Source organism: Cardiocondyla obscurior, linkage group LG01, assembly GCF_019399895.1.
Source record: "Cardiocondyla obscurior isolate alpha-2009 linkage group LG01, Cobs3.1, whole genome shotgun sequence".
Classification (NCBI taxonomy): domain Eukaryota; kingdom Metazoa; phylum Arthropoda; class Insecta; order Hymenoptera; family Formicidae; genus Cardiocondyla; species Cardiocondyla obscurior.
Window position 1 is genome coordinate 3,765,103 of NC_091864.1, and position 22,725 is coordinate 3,787,827.

Here is a 22,725-nt window from a genome sequence, read left to right on the forward strand (position 1 = left end):
ACAAGGTTCCCTGATTTAATATGGACGACGTTGCGTTGGTAGAAATTTGAGCGCGCTTCCCTCTCACAATAGCTAATAATTTATAGTGCCCTTATATAAACATCCAGTGCAGAATTCTCGAGGAGCAGAGAAAAATTTCATTAACCCGACCGCGGATGTTACACGAGTCGAGAAAACCGCGAGTGTTTTCGAGGAACGAAGAGTTACGTTTGCTTCTTCCAGATCACGAATCTCTTATCTCTAATTCCGATTTGTAACACGAGCGTATCTCTATTTCTTTTTTTTTTTTATTATTATTATTATTATTTGACGAGTCGTCTATCGGTTTTACAATGGTAAAAAATTTCGCGCGGTACCAGGCAAAAATCGAACGCCAGAGGTTTAATATCGTAGCGTGTCGGCTGCGTTGAAGCAGACAAAGTTTTATGAAGTAGAAATTCGATAGGCTCTGGCCCTCGGATCTTTTCTTCTTATACGGGCCACGAAATAGGATAGCTTCTCATGCGGGGTCGATATATACGGAAAGTGATAGTGGGTTGCACGGTTCTGATACCATCCGGCACCAACGAAAATGTAGTTCTGTATTTCTTTCACGACGTGGAAGTATCGCGTGGCTCGGGAAGTGCCGGAAGGAACAATTTAATGGTACCACTTTGGTGAAAAACTTGGGGAAAAATCCTTCTATCTAACATAGCTTAACCGGGTCAAAACGAACGTATAATTACCCTCCCCCTTAAAAACGAACCCATAAAAAAAAGAAAAACCTCTTTTTTTTTTTCTTTTTTTTTTAATATGAAAAACTAAATAGTATAAAAATTATTTTTTTATAAGAAGACCTTGAAATGATAAGATACTTATAATTTTGTCAAATATTTTTAAGTTTTAAACGCTTTTTAATTTATTCTTTACTTATTAATATAATTTAATTTTGGATATTGTTACTTTTTGTAAGCTGGACGTTTTTACGATTGCTTGGAGACATCTTTAGCGAAAATAACTAATTATTTGCGGTCCTTCAATTGTAGAAAGAGCCGCATTTTTACTTGCAACAGCTGATAAGGCAGCGTGCCCTCTCTGTATCTGTTGCATTTTTTTTAATACAAAAATTCTGCTTTTTTTTATGCACGTGAATAATATTTAATTTATGCTACAATTTTATTAACAGATTAAGCTTTTTTTGCTGCATTTTTACGCGTACTTGTTGAAGTTAAAAACTGTGTATTGAAATTTTACCTGAAATTTTGTAAACGTAATAATATAATGTATAGCACATATTCGCATTACATGCTTTTGACGTGTCTTGGCTATCTGAGTAGGTAATGCGCGATAAGAAATAAATATCTTTTTTTTTCTTTTTAATAAAAAAAAAATCTCTACATTACGAAACACACGGTGAAAATCAAGACGCATGACGTGACAAGCACGCGTTTTACGTCTTTTTTATATGCAGTATAAATAACTTTAAATAAATAATTTACAACGCATGTGCGTGTAACACACATCGACGCATAAACGCATATACACGATGGTTTTCTAGTTCTAGCAGTCATTAATTAATTATGTAATACCCTTATGTGCACGTTCGGCGTTATTTTTTACTTTCCAATTTTTTAAGAACGCAAACGACTACCAAATTCAATGCGAGAATCATTATAGTGAAGCGTCGTTTGTATCGGTTCCACATCTTCGTTCTCATTCTCATTTTCATACTCGTATTCGATTTCTCCGATATCATCCTTTACGTTATTTGGATCCTCGTCGCTCGTAACGTAATCATTCTCATCGGGCACTGTGATTTGTAGAGGTGACTTTTCGTCGTTTTCTACACTGTAACTTTGCCTATGATGGCTATGGAAATTGATATTCATATTCTGATCTGATTTAGTCTGATTATATTTTTGCTGTTGATTATCATCGGTCTGCAACCGTATCGTCTGATTATGTTGAATTATCGTATCATTACCATCATCGTTCTTATGATTAAACGGCATCGTTTCGTCGTTCTCTTTATCTTTTTTCTGTTGTTTCTGTAACTGACCGATGAGACGACTGTTAACGTTACCGGCAGCGGCCAACGCGGCTAATTTTTCAGCGGCTTCTCTATTGGGAAGCGTCGTATAATATCTCGTCGATATACCGTTGTCGTTCATCACTTTATCGAAATACGCTGCGGGATTATTCTGACGTGCAATTTCTCCGTATTCATCGAGATTATTTTCAGACTGTTCAAGTACATTTATAGGATATTGAACTTGTTGGTCAGAGTGCACATTGTCATTTATTTCTTTGCGTATGTCCGACGGTGATTCTGAATTAAGATTATAATCTGCCGCAACACTCTCTGTCGCGTAATTTCTATCGGATAAAATCTGCTGTTGTCGTAATTGCAACTGATTAGTCTGTTCGTCGTAATTAAAAGAATGCATTTGTGGCTGCGAAAAACTTGCCGAATTTGACTCGAGGATTGGGTCGAGCTGTGGCTGCGGTTGTTGATGCTGCAGGATGTGCTGCTGATCTAAAATAATTATAATAATTGTACAAATGTAATTTTAATTTTAACATTGATACTCCGTCGCGCCGAAGAATTTACCGAGATAGAAATTTATCGTCTATTTCGCGCTGTTGAATTTATTTTACGTTATACGATGTGCACTCTACCTGTTCTATATTGTTCGGCGAGGTTGTGCGGCAAGTTATTTAGTAAATTGTAGAGTTCTAAAGCTGACAACGGTGGCCCTGCCGGAGCGGGATGGCCTACGTGAAGGTCCACTGGCAGGTCCTGTCGCATTACGGTATACGGCGTCTGCGAAATGACGGTAGGAGGAAATCCGACGTTTAAAGAACTGTGAAGATTCGTTTGCATCGGCACATTCGACTGACCGAGCTGTACGTTCGGGTCTAAGTTAACCGGGCGATTTACAAAAAGCTCATTAGGTTGAGGCTGAGGATTATTAATTATAATGGAATACAGCTTCGTCATATCCAAATCTTGCGGCGGAAAAACGACCGGTTGGGCAGTTTCGCGTTCCTTTAGAGTCACGTCGTTGCTTTCTGTAACTTCATATTGATTACGTTGCGACGGAATAGAGTTGGTCGTTACTCTCTTCGGTGATAAACCGTTATTAATAGCGTCTGGTCCAAAAGTGGTCCTCCGAGGATCTGTACAAAAATAATTATCCACGAACAAAGACCCGCGTTAAAAAGTTTGGAAATCTCGTCAAATTCCGAATGTACGTAATAAATTTATGTACACTAACTTTGTGCGAGATGATAATGGAGATCCGTCGAGTATGATTGGGGGGGTTCCACGACATTTTCCAAATTAGCACCTGCACCGTATCGTATTAATGGCTTGTCGGCCGGGCTTAAATTGGGTGCCGGAATAGTATGGATAGGTCCTTTGTCGTCGTCGACACCCCCTCGATGAGTAGACGGCAACGCCACTAGTTCCGGTCTGTATTCCGGGCTGTATTCAGGTATCTTGTTTACAGAATAAAATTCTTTAGTGGGAACACGTAGGGGCAAAACTGGTGGACGGTTGTTTAAGGATGCTGCTCGCATCGGAATTTGATTTTTCCAGCCGGTTGGCAAAACCGCATTGTACATCGGCCGGCGAATTCTTAAATAAAGATTTAAATTAACGTAATTAGTAATAGAAAAGAGAGAAAAAAAAATATGTGAAAGAAAAAGTAATACTTGTTTAAAAATTATTACCTATAATTAGCATGGTTGTAAGGTATTCTCTGATGAGGTAAACGACCGCCGATGTGAATCGTATTTCCCATAGATATCCTTTGATTAATAGGCCGAGGTTTGTTTAATATCAGCGTAGGAGCGTACAATGGGTTCGGCGGAGGTCTTCTAATCTTATTCTTCGCTTCGGAGATACAGATGCACATGGCGAGAAGCCAACAAATCCAACTAATTGTCTACAATTTAGTTTATACAGCGTATTGAATCGATATATTTCCTGTATCATTTCCTCTCAAAAACTTTAATAAGAAAACTGAGAAGGTCTGCATTAAATCTCGTTAGTTTCCAAGATGCAAATGAAATCGAAATATCGCACACAGCTTGTGGCTCTTTGGACCGCGTCGCGGCACCCGTGCATCACGAAACAAATGCGTGTACCCATATCCGTAAAATTGAAGAGAAAATTACGTTACGAATCGTTAGCGCGCACAAATGTAGAACATTGTGCCACATTGGAGCTCACGAGAAAAGTGAGTATACAATAATGTACGCGTACGCACACATATGCCACTCAAAAATCGAGAAGAAAGCATAACATAATTAATGATAAATTTATCTGAGAATCTCTTATCATTTATATATTTGGAAATTATAAATCACTGAATTGATTAATCGGATCAATCGACTAATTACATACTTAATTAATAAAGAATAGAAAATATCAAGATACAACGAAAGAATATAATAAATAATATTTCAATCAATCATATCAGTCACCAGTTATAAATTTGTCACGTCAAATTCATCATTACGTGACACATCGTTAGTAATAAAACGTTGTAGCATAATAGCGATATACCGATTAAGCTCAATCTCTCGTATAATGAAGGCAACTTTTAATCGACACGCAACATCAACGGTAAAAAGGTTGTGCGAATCTTAAAACACGAGTATTGCTTTTTTTTTTTTTTTTTTTTTTTTCCCTAACATTCTGAACGAGTTACGTTTATAGTTCGAGTACTTCAATTAAACAATGTCTAATTTTTGTACAGTATATATGCGTCTCACCTTCATAGTAATTTATGCTCTTTTGTTTCGCTGCAACTTGCAAGGCTCGCAGTTCCCGCTATGAGATATTATCCGGCCTTCTTTTTTCTCTTCCGTCCTTTCTCAAATGTAAGAACACGATAGAATAACAAATTTGTTTAACATCGTTTCACCCTCGTTGAATAATTAAATAACTGAATAATTAAATAGTTAAATACGAATTACGCGCACGGCGATTGACTATCGAGGAAGCGCAACAGCGTTCTGCAAGCAATTAGGTCATTGTCCTCCATTTATACTCGGAACCGCTACGGTGTCATCCAAGACGAAAACTTGCCTCCTACTCTCGTCAATTCACAGCAGTTCACGCTCCAAGATTTCGTTACTCATACCGGAATGCGCGACATTAGTAAAATATTAATATATATTATCGTCTGTCATAACGTGCTATTTTATTTTATATAATATTTCTGTGTAATCTTTCTACGCAATTCTCTCGCTTAAAAAAAAAAAAAAAAATATATAAAAAGAACAATCTACAGCTGCCAACATTTATATTAGCGGCCAAAAGAAATTTTAAACCTTCGTTAATTTAAGGGTTTATTAAGTCTCGAACATAAACCTAGCTGGCGATAATTGCTGAGAACTTTTCAAATTGATAATTTGTTTAAAGAGCTTTAGTTCCGTGTATACGTGATAAAGAGCGCGCGTGTAATACGCGCGTGCACTTCAATAGAATCTCACAAGCCATGTGTTTTCGCTCGTAAAATATGTACGACTGTCGATTTGATCGAACGCGTAATTTGGTCACGCTCTCGCAACGTTTCTCTCCATATTCTCCATGCCGGACTCGCTTGGGAATACCAGTTGTTGAATGCGCGGTTAAAACTGCTACGCGTCTGCGATCCAGTGACCCATATATAAAGCAGCAAAAAAATGTGATACTCGTAGAACAACGTGGGTACCGAAAGAAATAAATATGTATAAATCTTTTTTTTTTTTTTTTTTTCCGAGCACATTATTCCAGATCATCCTCTAAGTGCATGCTTGTAAATGTCGATGTGCGAATTCGTAATTTAATTGCAATCAAGAAATTATTAATATTGATTATTCCAAGACAGATAGATAAACGATTATCGTTCATTTTTGCACTTTACTTTCTGGACTTTAAAGATACGTGTACTACATATATTACTTATATCTTTTTATAGAGTTTTTATAGTATATGAGAATTATCTTAAATTAAAAGAAAAATTTTTCTTTAATTTTTTATAATGCTGTTCGTGTAACGGAATTTTTGTCTCTCATTCTGTCTGCGTAACATTTAATTACGTCGCTAGCTGTTCCGTTATTACTGTACAACCGATTAAGAGAATTGAGGTTGTATCATATTTAATTATCCCGTTGAGGGGCAATCGAAAAAAGTCGGTTTGATTGAAAAATTTCACTTACTATTGCTTCGAATATTCGCATCATTGTTTGGTAAGGGTAATATAGTATATGTAATGTAATGTGTAGGCTAGTAATAATTTTGAAAGATATAATTGATTTTAGTACATTTTTCACAAGTACAAATTATTAGTTTATGAGATATTTATAATTTTACTTATAAGATATTTATAATTTTAATTCTCTTCCATCTTCTAAAAATTTGCCAAAATTTAAAATTTAGTATTCGGAATCGTATAGCGATAAGCGTTGCAATACAGATGTCTACGCAAAATTGGAAAGTACTCCATTATGTGATCTTTATTTCCTTTTTTTTTTTTTTCCTTATTATACATTTGCAAAAACAAAAAGTTACTGCACTTTGTAAAATATATGAGGCAATTTATATGTTATATACGTTAATCTCCTATTGATTCGCACAAAATTCATTTTAAATTTTATAAGAAAGTAAAACTTGTAGATAAACTACTACAAATGGTCTGCAAACCATGGCCTATCATTTGTAAATCGTTTCGTGAGAATGTCACAACCGGTTTCCGTTACTAAAAGCGTATGCTCAAATTGCGCCGACCATTGACCATCCAATGTAACGGCAGTCCAATTGTCGGGCCATGTTTCGTCCTTCCATGTACCCTGAGATATCATTGGCTCGATTGTGAAGCAATGCCCGGGTTTCATGACACCCACCGCTTTATTTTCTAGAAAGTAAAGTTGATTTTTTTTTGTAATTAAAAAAAATTTGCTCACTTTCTTATTTTTCGTTATAGAAATCAGTTTAAAAAAAAAGCATACTTACTGGCATAATGTGGCACGTTCGGCGCGGTATGAAATAAACGATGAATTCCGTGGCCACAATAGCTACGAACCACACTTAAACCGTGAGCTTGAGCATGCTTCTGTATGACGTTACCGATTTCTCTGTATTTCTCACCAGGCTTTACAATATCAATAGCCTTGGACAAGCACTCATATGTTACTTGCACTAATTTTTTTACCTCCGGTTTTACATTACCCACCAAAAAGGTCTCGTTTAAATCTCCGTGGAAACCATTATGATACACCGTTACGTCCACTACGAAAAAATAGTCAGATGTAATAATATTTCTAGTGTTTAAAAAAGAGCATAAATGACTTACGATACAATTAACATTGACAAATTAATACCATTACAAATATCGCCATCCTGCAACGGTCGAGTATCAGGTATACCGTGACAAATCACTTCATTGACAGAAGTACAACAGCTGGCAGGAAATTGATAGTAATTTAACGGCGATGGATAGCAATCTCTTTCGATACAAGCTTCGTGCACGACTCTATCAATTTCAGCCGTTGTAACGCCAACGTCGCATGTCTTTGCAGCTTCATCTAAGACTTCTCGACCAAGCTAATTAAAATTAAATTTCAAATTAAAAGTTTGCAAACAAAAGAAAATAAGACAAAATATTTTGTATATTTTCTACATGTGCTATATGTGGGTGTGCGTATATATATCGCGTGATACCTTGCATGCGACTCTCATGCCTTCAATTTCTTCGTCGTCAAGAATTTTTATCTGCCCAGAACCTTTTACGGCTTGTTCACTGACCGGTATCCCAGCTGGATGTAAGGCATAGTCAGGCCGAGCAATACGCTCGGGAACCTCTCTACGTTGTTCTTTTTTATACGGTCGTAATTTTCCGGTATAGTTATAAGTTGGCCAAGGATTATAAGCGTCGGAAACTTTATTTCCATTTTCTCCCTCTGATTAAGTACAAATGCATGTGTTGCACGTTAAAATTAATAGAACAGCGTAAAAAGTATACACGCAAAATACTCACTTGCCAGTTGATGAATAACTTTATGCGTTTTCCAACTACTTTTGAAACAATCCTAGAAAAGTTACAATAGCATAACAATTAAATCGTTTAATTTATATACATATACATATACAACACATCATTCGATAGACGCTAATTATTTGAAAGCAAAGACTCGGTGAAGTACTTAAAAAAAAAACAAATTAATATCCACGCTAATAAAAGCACTACGGCAATGAAGTGAAATTCAGGCGAAATGCCAAGATTAACGGAATAAAGGAGCGACGTTATTAACGTGTCTTACTTGGCTGCAGAAATATGAACCTTGGATACCGATTTTCAAACAAGTTGGACATTGCAAGCTCGCGGTAGCGTTACACCCTGGGGTCTCGCATATTCCAAGTGCTATCGACATTATCAATTAATTTCGTCCCACTTGTCTAACGTGATGTAGCGTAGAAACAAGCCTAACCTAATTCGAGGTGATGGTAATATCGGCAATGTCATTACCATTGGGTAACGTGTAACGCGAGCTTCCTAATGTCGATCAAAGATAGCACTGCCGGCGGAAACAGTTGACATAATGAAATGCTTGACCATTAGAAAATGTCGTGCAACGTATCAAGTACATGTGTTCTGAGAGAGAGCAGAGGATCAAACGCGATTCTACACGCTTTTTTAATCAAGGTACGCGGCACTCGTGATTATTACAACGAAGCTAGGAACTCTCGCGTATATTTGAACCAAAATTTGCGCGTGCGCGCGCGTACTTGCGTTTTGCAATGACGTTTAAACAATTCAAGGCATTCAATTGTTTCCGTAGACGATGCAAGCGGTAACGCTAGTCGTTTGTTCCGTTTTACTCGGGCAATAATCGTGCGTAAGACATAATTTAATTAACGTTATCTAAGCTCGCATATATTTATTGCTCAAACCGGGTCCGGCCATGGTCTTCATGCGGGTCCTGTTCCTCGAAGCGCGGAAGCTCGGTCAGTGTCTCGGCCACCCTCGTGCAGTTACTCTACGAGGAGGGGACTGGTTGGCATTCCCTCTGGACACCCACACACCCACGCACACCTACGCCCAGTATGTATGTCCCCCTTCCTTCTCAATCTCATCCCTCTCTCGACTTAACAGCGGTACGAGCGCGCGCTTTCGAATGACGCTTTCGTGTCTGCCGCGAGGGATACGGATCAGTCTGTTCTCCACGTTCTCCACGTAAGGACGATTGCCGTTCGCTCTGTCTGGCGAATCGTAACGTGAATTTTGATTGCTCATTAACTGGCCTAATTGCACGCTCGGGATTAACGCGTGGGATTCGACGCGTCACGTATTTCCGTGTGTACATTGCATATAATTCTTTCACCCTGTTCTATAACTTCAACATTTTCACGTGTCATAGTTAGATGAAAACGTGTGACACGCTCATGTGATCAATGACTTGCTCAAGCCGGGAGATAAACGTTACATTTGTATTAAATATCATATTTGGATCCCTTTGTTCGGTACGCGAAATGTATACGCGCGAGCATTAAAGCACGTTTGGTTTGTTATGACTCAACTGGAATTCGAAAGACTATTCTTGTCGTCGTCGTCGTCGTCGTCGTCGCCGTCGTCGCCGTCGCCGTCGTTGCCACCGCCGCCACCGCCGCCGCCGTCGTCGACGTCGACGTCGTCGTCGACGTCGTTATCATCGACGTCGTCGTCGTCGTCGTCGTCGTCGTCGTCGCCGTCGTCGTCGTCGTCGTCGTGGTCGTGGTCGTGGTCGTTATCGTTATCGTTACCGTCGTTGTTATCGTCGTCGTCTCCTTCATTACTACCGCTCCCGTTATCATTGTATCGATATTTCACTCGATAATCTCTCGCGAGATGAGGCTACTCCTGATACTCGCAATCGTCAACTTGCTGGTCAAGATTGTCGATTGCCGAGCTGTTGAAAATGACACTGATGAGAATGAGCGTGGCAAACGCCGACACAAGTTTTCCGTTGAGGACCTACTCAACACCAAGTTCCCACACATCATCACTGGAGATCTGGACATTGATATTTGCAAGGCAGGTAAGTTACCAAAAATAACAAATAAAAATTAAAAGCTAGTTTTTATTTTTAATTATTTTATTTTTTTAATGGGACATTAATTGTTTTGAAATAAATAGTTTTCGGCTTTCTTTTCTTAGAGCTTTATAGACTCGCCTTGTTTATATATTAGATAATTGAAATAATTAGTTTGCAATTGCCTCAAGTGCAGACTGTCGATTTGACATTTAATAAGAAGCAACATTTTTAACTATTAAGAAAAGAAGACAATTTTCTTTTAAACAGAATTGTGGATTTTCCACAATATAATATTTACAAATTATATACTATTTAATTAGTGGTCACTGAAGTTACAGTTGCGATTTTAATATGCGACATTCACGCACACATCACAAAGTAATTTATCACATTAACAAAATTTTCTCACTTCAATTATTCATACGTAAGAACTTGGAGAAATTTTCTATGATTATCAGCGTGCTATACCCACCAAATATTATTAATATCTTGTTAATGGGAAAAAGTCTTCTTAATTAGGAAAAAGCATATCGTACTCTTTTCTAAGTTACTCTAGAAAAAGTCGGTTGGTTTATAGCTCGGAAAAGAAACCATCGAGATCGCGGTCTCGCGATTTCATAATGCTTTCCTAGCTTATGCTTTCTGGAACATGTCTTCTCCTTTCTTCTCTCGATTGCACGTCAAGTTCCGTTATCACACGTGATAATTTCTTGTTTAAAAATACGCTCGATAAGTTTTAATGTAGCTCGTCTATAAATTGTTCTAATTTTTTTTTTTTTTTTAACGTTCAAACAATTAATTTTTTCCGAATATATTTTCTCATTAATATTTATTTGACCAAATCTGAATATTTGGAAATATTTTTCAAGTGAAATTAATTTAAAAGCATACATTTGCGTTTTATCTGCAAAAAAAAAAATTTCCATAAATGATATTTAATTAGGATAAAAATATATGCTTTTTAAACGCTTCTTCGCTCAAAAGCTAGTTTTGTGTTGCTTTATATTAAATTTTTATCTGCACGAGACATATATAATGATTTATCCTTTTCCTCTGCGTTCGTTCTTTGTACTCTTTTGCTATCTCTTTTGTCTTCCTCTCCTTCCCTCTATTCTCACTCGCTCTCTTTCTCTCTCTCTCTCTCTTCTTTCTTCCTATCTTTTTCTCGCCTATTTGCAGTCTGATATACTTGCTTACGCCCTAATTATTTTTCTTTCTAAATTAAAAGACCGATAAAGATCTAAATAGACGACAAATGTGGTATATACGTGCTTTAGAAAACACATTCTACAAATTTAAATTTGCTAAAGATATTTGTGGCCGAGATAATTAATGTCAATGCGACGGATAATAAAATAATAAAATCTTTTTGTTACATTATTATACAAATGGGTAATTAAAATTGTTCGGATCGCAGCTGAGGATAAGAGATTAGCACAATCGTATAATGCCAATCATTCGTACGTGCGGAATCGTGAGGCAATTTTTACCTACATATGCATTTTGTACAACGTGATAGTAATATCGAAACATCACGTCAAACAACGCCAACAGTTTCGCATTGCAAGGTGTAAAATTACATCTATGTCTAATGATTAATATCTAACTATCGAACAAACCGCGTATAACGCACGTTTCATAAAACAAATACATGAGTTTCTTTAAAGTTGAAATAATTTTGTGATATTTTTTTATTAATGTTAAAAATTATGATCAGGGGAAACTATAAGTAAGTATGCTCATCGCGAGAAACTGTAGTAAAATAATTTTTCTTTCACGTTTATGTTTAAAAAGAAAAATAATCCTTCCGCAAAATGCTGGGTGATAAAATTAAATTTGCAAGGGCTTGATAGAATAAGGATTTAAATCAATGCGAATCGATTTGCTTCGATCTTCTTGCGGTTAAGCTGGAATGTGGTATGCCATTCGCCTTGCTTTCCTTCTGTTTGCTCGATTATCACATCGTAGGATAACCTTTCAACCTTCGATACGTCTCCGCCACGCAGCTTGCGAGGCTTTTTCTTTAATTTCAGTCGAGGAAACAAGATTTTCATGTCTTACCATTTACTTAGAACAATATTTACTCATACCATTACTCAAGTTTCAAGCGTGATAAGAGTTGACAGATTTGATAATTGTTCTAATATACAATATTTATTGTGCTTAAGATTAAGTAATACATAAAGTCTTAACATATATAATATAATTATTTATAATTAAATGCATTAGATATATTCACTTATCGAACATCTGATTTAACTCCGTTATACTCGGGATTTTTATAATTAAGAAACGTACGATGTTATCACGGTATTACTCGCTTATCTTTACAAGCGCCTACGCATATGCACATGTAACTTTTCAACTATTTCTTTAATCAGGATTATATGTTTCTGTACATTCAAATATCAGGAAATTTTTTTTTCTTTTTAATTTATCTTCTTTTTTTTTCAACATTTTTAGAAGCTTTACAAAAATAAAATTATTATGCACATTTTATGAATGAACGTGAAACTACGGCATTTGATCGAATCAAACTCAGGAAATGAAAAAGGGACGCAGAAGCCAAACGTGATGAAGATTTATTCTTCGGGATTAGATCGAATATTCACTAGGGTGAAAGACAGACTATGGAAGAATAGTAAAAGAAGGATAGAAAGATACCAACTAGAAATACTTGTCAATGATACTTTTTATTACAATCGAGATGAATTCCTCAAGCGGTTATTATCACGGCCGTTGATTCCGGATAAAAATAGCATTATTGAGAAATGTCATCAACACAATGAATCATTAATACGAGCGTATTATCACTCGCAACATGTAATGGAGAGGTAGTTGCCTCAAGAAAAATTGTCTTTTAATAATTTCTAATAAATAGATTATCTTCGTAGCTAGATTAATGTTGGAAGCTGCATACTCGCAAACAGTTTACAGCAGAGTTATTAACGGTACAGAGCATCGCGTGTACCAAAGATGTGCGTATTGAAAAAAATCTTTGATTAAATAATTATAAACTCAGGAAAAAAAAAAAAAAAAAAGTTTAATCGAGAAATGATTGGCTATTACGACATGAAAGAGACAGCCGGGCGGTTAACTTTTAAAATGCTAAGGTAAATTAACAGAGAGCTTGATTAATAAATAATGCAAATTTAAAGTCAACTTTCCTCCCCCGTCAAAGAAAATTAGTTTTAATAACTGTATCAAGATATTGGTGGACACAGAATGATGAAAGAAAAAAGAAAAGAACGTAAAAGCAAATACAAAGTTATGACGTTAGTAGTGTACGTGAGCGTTTAATCCGACACGATAGAAACTCGCCGCGATGCGAGAGGTTTCTCCATTCGAATCAATACAGCACATACTCGTACATATACCCACGTAATCCGTGAACATATGTAGTAATACATGCGTGCTGATACACTACAATAAGAGTCGGAAAGTTAACGATAATGAGAATGGTTAACTTTTTCATTCATCATTGCTGTGTCTCGTTAACATTTTGTGGCAAGTAGGGTGTTTCGCTGCTAGTTATATTAAATCGTTAATGTTAAAATAATTTAAGATTTACAATCCCTTTCTTCCGCCGCACCAGAACGTGTAAGCTCGATATGTTATGGGGTACGAAATGTAGAAATTATATCACGACGTATTACGGAAAAGGAAATGTTTCTGAAAGATGAAAACGGATTATTTTCGCAAGCGATCGTTTTATTGAATATTATAAATATCTTAAAATTGTTTTTTTTTTATTGTATTAAAATTGTTTACCGGAACGATAAGTTATTATTACGCGATATTAAAATGATATCGAACGAGATACAGTTTAAAATTGGCGTAATTGCTAGGTAACAATTGATTAAAATTTATTGTTTAATTGTTTGGCTGTCGTAATTCAGTGCGAGAATCAAAATCTTTTCAGCTAGCCAAGTTCTAGTCTGCTTTGCTTTTAAAAATGGTTAATCTCATTTTTTTCTTTCTCTTTCTCTCTCTATTTATCCTATCTACTTTTACTATTTCTATCTCATACCTCGTGTGCTTTTGCAAATGCCCTGGAAATGAAAAAGGAGGCTTCTCTGATCGATTCGGAGATTGGAACAGTTCCGACATTACGATTGGCTCTCTGCCATGATTTCGCGGCAGAACGATAGCATCGTGGATATTATCTCCATTCTTTCTTTTATTTCAAGTTTCTTCTTGGGGGAAAAAAAAAAAATTTTTTTCTTTAATAAGACAAAAAACGACCTTGCAATTTTTAATTATTATTCTGAGCGCATTCTTTTATTTTAATAATTAAAGATAAAACAAATAATTCTACGTGAGGCAATCGTAAGGTATCATAAATTAAATGGATAAATTATACGTATAGATGTGTACACGTACGTACGTGCACACCCTCATATGTATTTGCATACATTACGTATATTATATCACGAGAATTCGAAAGAATAGTTTAATCGATGATTATTTATTATTTGCAATGGATATGCGAGGTATCGATGAAATTATTTTATGCGAACATTCGGACGGTTCTCCCGCTTGAATGGCACGAAATCACCGATTCGAAACGGACAAGGGTTTGGCATTATGTGGTTTGTAACCGACTGCATCGTGTATATACATGCATTTGTGTACGGAAGCTGTGCAGGGCCGCACTTGTAATTCTATAAAGAGAAATCGTAACGCGTATCTTTTTCACATAATGCAGTTTAAAATCGATATTAATAACATTATATATATATATATATAAATAATAATTTTTAATTTGCTGCTATGAAACTATAATTAATAGATACATGTTACAGCGAATGTTTATCGATATAAACTTTGTTAATACTCGCTGAGATATAATTGTACGTGTGGTGCGTGCGTGCGTGTCGTGCGTGCATACATACATACATACATACATACATACATACATACATTAGCAACTAATTAATTAACCGAATCGGGCGCCAACGTACGCAGAGATGTGTATAGAGGCATACGACATCGTGGATTGGAAGAATTCCAATTTATTACATGTATTATACATATGTGTATATATATATATATATATATATATATATATATATATATATATATATATATACATACATACATATATATATATATATATATATATACATACATACATATATATATATTAATTTTAGGTGGCTTTCTCGGTGACATTGCTCTGCCCAATATTAAATATGACACAGAATGGCAGGAACAAAAATTAAATAAGAGCTATTTGGAAGAATTAAAAAAGTATAGAGAAGAAATATTAAAAGAAGGCTTACAGGTAGAAGAGGAAGGTCTCACAGGTAAATAATGTAATTCAAAATATGAAAAGCGTTGTCTTTATTAAAAATGGTTACAGCATGTTATTGATAATTATAAATAAGAATATTATTGAATTATTTAATTAGGTGTACATGTGTTTACTGTAATAATTTATTGTAGGTATTTATTTATAATTGCATTTATGTTTATTGGAAAAAAGCAAATTTTTTTTCTAGTTTTTGCGTCTAATTTGAAGAAATAAAACTGCTTATTTCAGAGCTTCTCCAGTTTAGAAGCGAGCAAGATGCTAAGAAACAGATGCTTCACGAGCACGATCAGATGGTCAGTCGAGAGAAATCGGAGCCTATTACAATAGATCTCAACCAATATAGCACGGGTGATGAATCCGACGATGGTTTCAGCTTTAGTGCTAGAAACGATGATACTAATCCCGTTATGAAAGACGAAGGTCTTGAATTCAGGTATTACGATAAATGATACGATAAATATACTATAATATAATTACTATACGCGTTTTTACGGCATAAAAAAATAATTAAATGAAACATGTGTAATTTAGCATTGTTCTTAAATACTTAATGGATGCGTATTTCTGATTTTTTTATTTATAATTAAGTATAGTAACAGCATATTAAAAAAAATAAAAAAAAGAAGAAAAAAAAAAAACTCATACTGATCAACAGTTATACCTATTATAATTTTGTGCCTATCAGGTTGGAATCCTCGACCCACGCTTCGAAGAAAAAACATTCCGAACAACGAGTTCATCGACAGTTTTCCAGAAAGACTTGGACGTCGAGATCGATGACAGCTACACAATCGAGCGACGATATACCTGTCGAATTTTCAACTTCTACTCTCAGGAATAAAAAATATGTTGACCACATATATTCAAAAGATGTTAAGGAAATTTTTGGTACGCAGCCCGAAATGAGTACGCAAAGTATTGTTAATCGACGACGTCAACGTTATCATCGCAAAAGGTAAAAAAAACCTAATCAGATGTAATTAAAAAAAAAATTCTTTTCGCGCGATTTCTTATTTAGCATGGTTCCTATCAGTCTTTCATTTAGTTACTGACGATCGCATCAATTTTCAAGTATCGCCAACAGCATTTCCGCTAGCGAAAGCTATTTTGCAGTGTCAGTAATAATGGTCGTGGTCGTAAAGCTGGAAAATAGGGTTCGATACTACCCCATATATCCGGACATTTTCAGCTCTCGAACTGCCAATAACTTGTCAGCATTGGCATAGGACATTTCATATACCGCGTACGCTTGGGAACTCAAAATATGTCGTTTGCGCATTATCTTATATTTGTTATACACGCAAGTATAAAAGAGTATCGTCTCTTGACTTGAAACAAAAAAAAAGAAAGGCTTATTATAATTTATTTAACAAAATCTCGCTCATATTTTGTCCTATTCTTTCTACAACTTTCACCGATTCGTATATTCGCATATCTGTTACGTTCGCGAGTCCAGCAAAGAATCTTCCTAGAATTCTCTAAAGCTTCCTTGGGAATCACCACCATAGAGATCATGTTTCACAGTATCGGATATAGGGCGTAAAACACATGGTCGTTTTCGTAAGCGTGTTTCAAAGTTCGATCTACGTTCGGTGAGCTCTCCAATCCCTGCGTATATATCGCGACCCTTTCGAGTTCTCACCCCTGCGGGATTAACACATTGACATATGTATACGTTCGCGCAGAGCACGTTGTACCCCCGGGAAGCTTTATCAACCTGTACGAAACAAAGATCGCCGTAATATCACGTTCAACGACGTTGCACGCGTGCGTTTATTTTTCTTATATTGCTTTTTTTTCTCGTTAAAAGGATAAAAAAGATTTATTACCTCTAAAATAATTTTTTTAAATCGAGAGACACGATGAATCTCGTCAGACTGGGAGAATTACATTAATAGTTACGCAGTCTCGTAATAAATATTAATGTCAGAGTCAATTATTAATATTGAAAATTATCAATTTATTGAAAATATTTAGGTTTGCATTCCGCATATGATATCATCGAAACTATTTCACTGCTTCGACGATTGCTAATCTTTCCGTAACACACACGCTCAGCACACCGGATTCTACTTAATACATATGTATATAGAGGAAGCACGGTAAGTGCTTCGGTTTCCAATGGATTCGTTAACGTATTCCACTGTTACTTTTCTTTGCTTCTCGCGATACTTACGTGTCCGTACAGTTTCAAATAGCTTTATACGCGAGACATTTTAATTAATTGTAATTATGACGCTTTGCTCCTTGTAATTTTTTATTTCGAGATTATAAAAAGAAAAATACGCGCTTACAAGACTGTGTATTATTCTTACATATGTATGTGCATATGTATATCTTTCAAATTTTGCGTGCATGTATGTTTTCAGTCACCATAAGCGACGGACACATGGCCTTATTCCTGAGGGATCGGATGAAATTATTTCTGCGCACGACAGACACCTTCGTTCCATTGAGTTCTACGATATAGAGCACAAACCAAAGTACTTGGCGAGCAAAAGCGGGACGAGGCATACGTATCTAAGTAGATTACGCCGGGCTGCAACTGCGAGAAAGGAACGAGTGTGGGATCATGGGGTAATTCCGTACGAGATCGATGGAAATTTTTCCGGCGCGCATAAGGCCTTATTCAAACAGGCGATGAGACATTGGGAAAATTTCACTTGCGTCAAGTTTGTTGAGAGGGTACCTAGAGAGCATCCTAATTACATTTTGTTCACGGAAAGACCTTGCGGGTGAGTCTAAAAATTACTTATATTTTTTTGCAAGATAATTATGTAACCGTACGTGTGAGGTACTTGAATCCTTAGATATTTTATTATTTAAAAAAAGGATATACATAAAAATGGAAAAATATTAAAAATTATAGTTCAAGTATGGGTATGTGTGTGACAATATATAGTAAACTTTGCTCGACAGATGCTGTTCTTTCGTCGGGAAGAGAGGTAATGGACCCCAGGCTATTAGCATTGGGAAAAATTGTGACAAGTTTGGCATAGTGGTACACGAATTGGGTCATGTTGTTGGATTTTGGCACGAACATACCCGACCGGATCGTGACCGTCATGTACAAATCATTCGCGATAATATCATGAGCGGTAAGTGATGTGCGATAATTCAAAAGTATGTCAATAATGTTAAGTTAAGATAAAAATCCAATATTCTAATTCAGTTAGTCAATCCTGAGTTAGAGAAATTCTCTGATAATTTAAATACTTTTTTCCCCAAATAGGAAATGATACAGAGATCTCTGATCAAAAGTATATAAAAGATATCATTAAATACATCTCGTTCTGTTTTAGGGTCTTTTCTACATTGTGACGGTCGTATGATCTAGAATCGGTCTTTACGTACCTACATTTTTGAATAGATTTCTTTTATTAAACCAAAGTTATAATTGTAATTAGACCACCGTTGTAGCGTATTTGCGTTATTCATTACTTATTCACTTATCTTATGTGTTTCTTTAAATCATTATCGAATGGATTTTTTTATTCTTTCAATAAGAAAGTTAACGTATGCACGATATATAATTAACTAATTATTTTATTGCAGGTCAAGAATACAATTTCAACAAGTTGACGGAGGAAGAAGTCAACTCACTCGGATTGCCCTATGATTACGATTCTATTATGCATTACGCAAAAAATACCTTTTCGAAAGGCACTTATCTAGACACGATCTTACCTATGGAAACTCACGGAAAAAAGAGACCCGAGATTGGACAAAGAATTCGATTGAGCGAAGGCGATATCGCACAGACGAATCTCTTGTACAAGTGTCACAGTAAGAATTTAACGCAACATAAAGTCTCGAGTATTATTGTTGGAATTATAAAATTGATTAAATATAACAGTTAAATATTATCTTATAAAAAGAAGAAACTTGAGAGTCAACTATTCGTAGTTCTTTTTTTTTTTATCGATTTTTTAATCAACAATACTAAATATACCTATAGTGTTGTATAGTATAATATAATAAAAATAATAATTAAATGTGAAATATTAAAATATTTTTGCTTTGGTGCGTCAAACACATGTGTTAAAGAATAAAAATTTTTACAGAGTGCGGCAGAACTTTTCAAGAGAATAGTGGTAGTTTCGGATCGCCGAATCATCCGAATAATTCTCCGTCTGTCGATGGAGAACGATGCGAATGGAGAATTACGGCAACACATGGGGAACGTATCGTATTAAATGTCACGTCTCTCGACATTTTTAAAAGTGATTATTGTCGCAGTGACTATCTCGAGATTCGAGACGGGTATTGGTATAAGAGCAGAGTATTAGGTAAAAATATATTTATATTTAACGGAGATTAAGCGTGAAACGCTCGAGTGTGACAATTTCGGTTGATTACCGCGCTGTTTCCTGCTAACTATAAACTCACTTGTTAAGATCAAAGCGCAGCAATTTTATAATTGTATATAATTCGTTTAAATGTGCCGCATTTATGTAATTCAGGTCGATATTGCGGCAGTGGCAAAATGCACGAGCCAATAGTGTCAAGTGGAAGTCGTATGCTGGTGACATATGTGACATCCAGCAGGCAAAGTGGCCACCGCGGTTTTACAGCGAGTTACGAAGCCGTTTGCGGCGGCGATGTTGAATTAGACGGCATAGGGCATTTGGAATCGCCTAATTATCCAGAAGAATATCAATCGAGCAAAGAGTGCGTGTGGAAGTTGTCCGTACCTCAAGATTATCAAGTGGCTTTGAAATTCCAATCTTTCGAGATCGAAAACCATGACAATTGCGTGTACGATTATGTGGAAGTGCGCGATGGGCACAACAACGATTCTCCTTTAATCGGCGTTTACTGCGGATACAAGGTACCGCCAGATATTAAATCGACAGGGAATAAGTTGCTCGTCAAGTTCGTCAGCGACGGTTCCGTTCAAAAGGCTGGTTTCTCGGCGACTTTTATGAAAGGTAAGGTGTACGCGATATGTCGAAAGGATATTTATACAGCGAAAACGACCGCACGGGAGAACGCTCCACATGGCGAATCTCGCGTCGCGGTCTATTGTTACAGTCGCTCACTTACTCGACGAATAATGCATTCTTTTTTTTATTAATTAATTTTTTTTCCTTCAATGCTTATTTATACTTTGTAACGTTTAAGAATTCGACGAGTGCATGTTAACGGACCATGGATGCGAGCACGATTGTATCAATACGCTCGGCGGATACGAATGTTCTTGTAAAATTGGTTACGAGTTACACTCGGACGGCAAACACTGCGAAGGTAAAAATAAGTGACAGTTTTTTATTAATTTTTTTTTTTTTTTTTTTTCTTGAAAGCGAAACTATCAAGTACGATAAAATTTTATTTTTCTAGACGCTTGCGGCGGATTTTTCGACGACAGTAATGGTACTATCACGAGTCCATCGTTTCCTGAAACTTACCCGGGAAATAAAAATTGCGTTTGGGAAGTCATTGCTCCGCCTCAATATCGCATCACTCTAAATTTTACACATTTCGATCTCGAAGGCAACAATGTATATCAGGAAGAATGCGAGTACGATTCTGTGGAAGTGGCAAGTAAGCTTGGCGATGACGTTCTCAGAAAACATGGGATATTTTGTGGCGCACGATTACCGCCGCTTATCACATCCGAAGGCAATTTTATGAGAATTACATTTACATCTGACAACAGGTTTTACTTACATGTCATATATCTTAAAGAGAAAATCAGAGGAAAAAAGAGAGATGGGTAGCTTACATACATGTTTCATATTTATTTTAACAATATTTTACTCAAACAATCGGTAGATATAGAACGCGTTTTGTTTTATTATCAGAAAAGTGTGAGCTAGCACTCTCTTTTTACCATGTTAAATAAAATATTCTTCAATCTTAACACTAAATTATAACGGCTCGAAATCCTAATCGAGACATTGTAAAATAAAAAATGAAAATTAATATTCCTATCATCTAAGCAACATATTTTATCGAACAGCGTCCAAAAATCAGGATTTGCCGCTGTATTTTTCACGGATATGGACGAATGTGCCAATAACAATGGTGGATGCCAACACGAATGTAAGAATACGATAGGTTCTTATCAGTGTTCTTGCCATAATGGATTCACGCTTCACGAAAATGGTCACGATTGCAAAGAGGGTGGTTGCAAATACGAAATTACTGCGCCTGTTGGGACAATAACTTCACCAAACTATCCGGATTATTATCCTGGTCGTAAAGACTGCGTCTGGCACTTTACTACAAAGCCAGGGCATAGGATAAAATTGGTTTGTATAATTATTATTATTATTTTACGACGTATTTGCATAATGTTATCACACGTTACGTATAAATATATCTTTTTTAAAAAAAATCGAATAAGGAAAGGCAAAAATTTTAATAAAAAAGAGCATACAAATGAGATATCTACATGTATCAACGCAGGTGTTTAAAGTTTTCGAGATGGAACCGCATCAAGAATGCGCATACGACCACATTGACATTTACGATGGAGATTCACCAGACAGCATTACTCTAGGTAGATTTTGCGGTAACAAAGAACCACATCCGATTCTTGCTACAGGTAATCAAATGTACATGGTCTTCAAGAGTGACGCTTCCGTGCAAAGGAAAGGCTTTTTGGCTACTCATAGCACAGGTAGTTTGAGCTTTCTTTCTAGTATAGCGTTGGTCGTGAATTTTGTCGCAAAGATACGTTTTATTAAATATTGAAGTACGTCAAGGTGTAAATTCCGTTAAAAAAAATTTTTACATGTAGTTTAGGTCGTAGTATATTACGTATAAAACAATGATATAGGCAGCTTTACGTGTAATAACTTTTAATTTGTGTTACAGCGTGTGGTGGTCATCTCATAGCCACAGATAGAGTCAAACATTTATATTCACACGCAAAATATGGTTATTATCACTACGATCACAGAACTGACTGTGATTGGGTAATAGAAGCACCACTCGGAAAAAATGTTCATTTATCTTTTCTTTCGTTCCAACTGGAATACGAAACTGATTGCGGCTATGATTTTGTCGAAGTTTTCTCAGGTTTAGACGCATCTAGTCCACCATATGGTCGATTTTGTGGTAACTCAGTAAGTACTCTTCTCTATTCTTTAGGCTTTTAATAACGTTATCTCAAAATAGTGGAAACATAAAAATACATGTGCGAAAAAAAAAGAATTATTTGCACGAAATAATGCAATTTATATGTTATAGAATACTACTGATTTTATTTCTATGAACGAGGCACTACTAGTAAGATTCAGAACGGACGATACAATTTCAAACAAAGGTTTCGTAGCTATTTTCGTGGCAATCGATCGACAGGATAGCGAGGAAAATATTGGAAGTGAAGATAACGAAAATCAGGAAAATATTTGATC

General features: G+C 35.9%; 3 protein-coding genes across 3 annotated transcripts; 1 reads left to right on the forward strand and 2 right to left on the reverse strand.

The window, feature by feature from the left end:
- Window positions 1–1,223: 1,223 nt before the first annotated feature.
- Window positions 1,224–4,767, reverse strand: LOC139108381 (uncharacterized). Its single transcript, XM_070666611.1, has 5 exons — window positions 4,762–4,767; window positions 3,715–3,929; window positions 3,258–3,619; window positions 2,659–3,159; window positions 1,224–2,515 (listed from the first exon to the last, which is right to left on the reverse strand). Exons 1-5 carry the CDS (start codon window positions 4,765–4,767, stop codon window positions 1,611–1,613), a joined length of 1,989 nt encoding a protein of 662 aa, XP_070522712.1. The 3' UTR covers window positions 1,224–1,610.
- A 1,721-nt stretch (window positions 4,768–6,488) lies between these two features.
- Window positions 6,489–8,486, reverse strand: LOC139112191 (methionine aminopeptidase 1). Its single transcript, XM_070673088.1, has 6 exons — window positions 8,293–8,486; window positions 8,010–8,061; window positions 7,694–7,932; window positions 7,354–7,576; window positions 6,986–7,261; window positions 6,489–6,887 (listed from the first exon to the last, which is right to left on the reverse strand). Exons 1-6 carry the CDS (start codon window positions 8,401–8,403, stop codon window positions 6,658–6,660), a joined length of 1,131 nt encoding a protein of 376 aa, XP_070529189.1. The 5' UTR covers window positions 8,404–8,486; the 3' UTR covers window positions 6,489–6,657.
- Window positions 8,487–8,818: 332 nt separating this feature from the next.
- Tok (tolloid-like protein 1 tolkin) lies at window positions 8,819–22,725 on the forward strand. The gene is made up of 15 exons (XM_070672143.1): window positions 8,819–10,047; window positions 15,201–15,353; window positions 15,590–15,794; window positions 16,047–16,316; window positions 17,731–18,096; window positions 18,281–18,459; window positions 18,917–19,147; window positions 19,426–19,650; window positions 19,825–20,292; window positions 20,486–20,608; window positions 20,702–21,020; window positions 21,324–21,615; window positions 21,773–21,986; window positions 22,184–22,434; window positions 22,559–22,725. Exons 1-15 carry the CDS (start codon window positions 9,858–9,860, stop codon window positions 22,721–22,723), a joined length of 3,651 nt encoding a protein of 1,216 aa, XP_070528244.1. The 5' UTR covers window positions 8,819–9,857; the 3' UTR covers window positions 22,724–22,725.

Excerpts from the sequence above, each read along its gene's own strand:
- LOC139108381 (XM_070666611.1), bottom strand. Across the intron at positions 3,160-3,257 it reads CCATTATCATCTCGCACAAA|ATCCTCGGAGGACCACTTTT; the intron begins GTTAGTGTACAT and ends ATTTTTGTACAG. Across the intron at positions 2,516-2,658 it reads CGCCGAACAATATAGAACAG|ATCAGCAGCACATCCTGCAG; the intron begins GTAGAGTGCACA and ends TAATTATTTTAG.
- Tok (XM_070672143.1), top strand. The coding sequence starts at position 9,858 with ATGAGGCTACTCCTGATACTCGCAATCGTCAACTTGCTGGTCAAGATT. Across the intron at positions 20,609-20,701 it reads GGACGGCAAACACTGCGAAG|ACGCTTGCGGCGGATTTTTC; the intron begins GTAAAAATAAGT and ends TTATTTTTCTAG. Across the intron at positions 22,435-22,558 it reads GTCGATTTTGTGGTAACTCA|AATACTACTGATTTTATTTC; the intron begins GTAAGTACTCTT and ends TATATGTTATAG.
- LOC139112191 (XM_070673088.1), bottom strand. The coding sequence starts at position 8,403 with ATGTCGATAGCACTTGGAATATGCGAGACCCCAGGGTGTAACGCTACC. Across the intron at positions 8,062-8,292 it reads GTTCATATTTCTGCAGCCAA|GATTGTTTCAAAAGTAGTTG; the intron begins GTAAGACACGTT and ends TAACTTTTCTAG. Across the intron at positions 6,888-6,985 it reads GAACGTGCCACATTATGCCA|AAAATAAAGCGGTGGGTGTC; the intron begins GTAAGTATGCTT and ends TTTACTTTCTAG.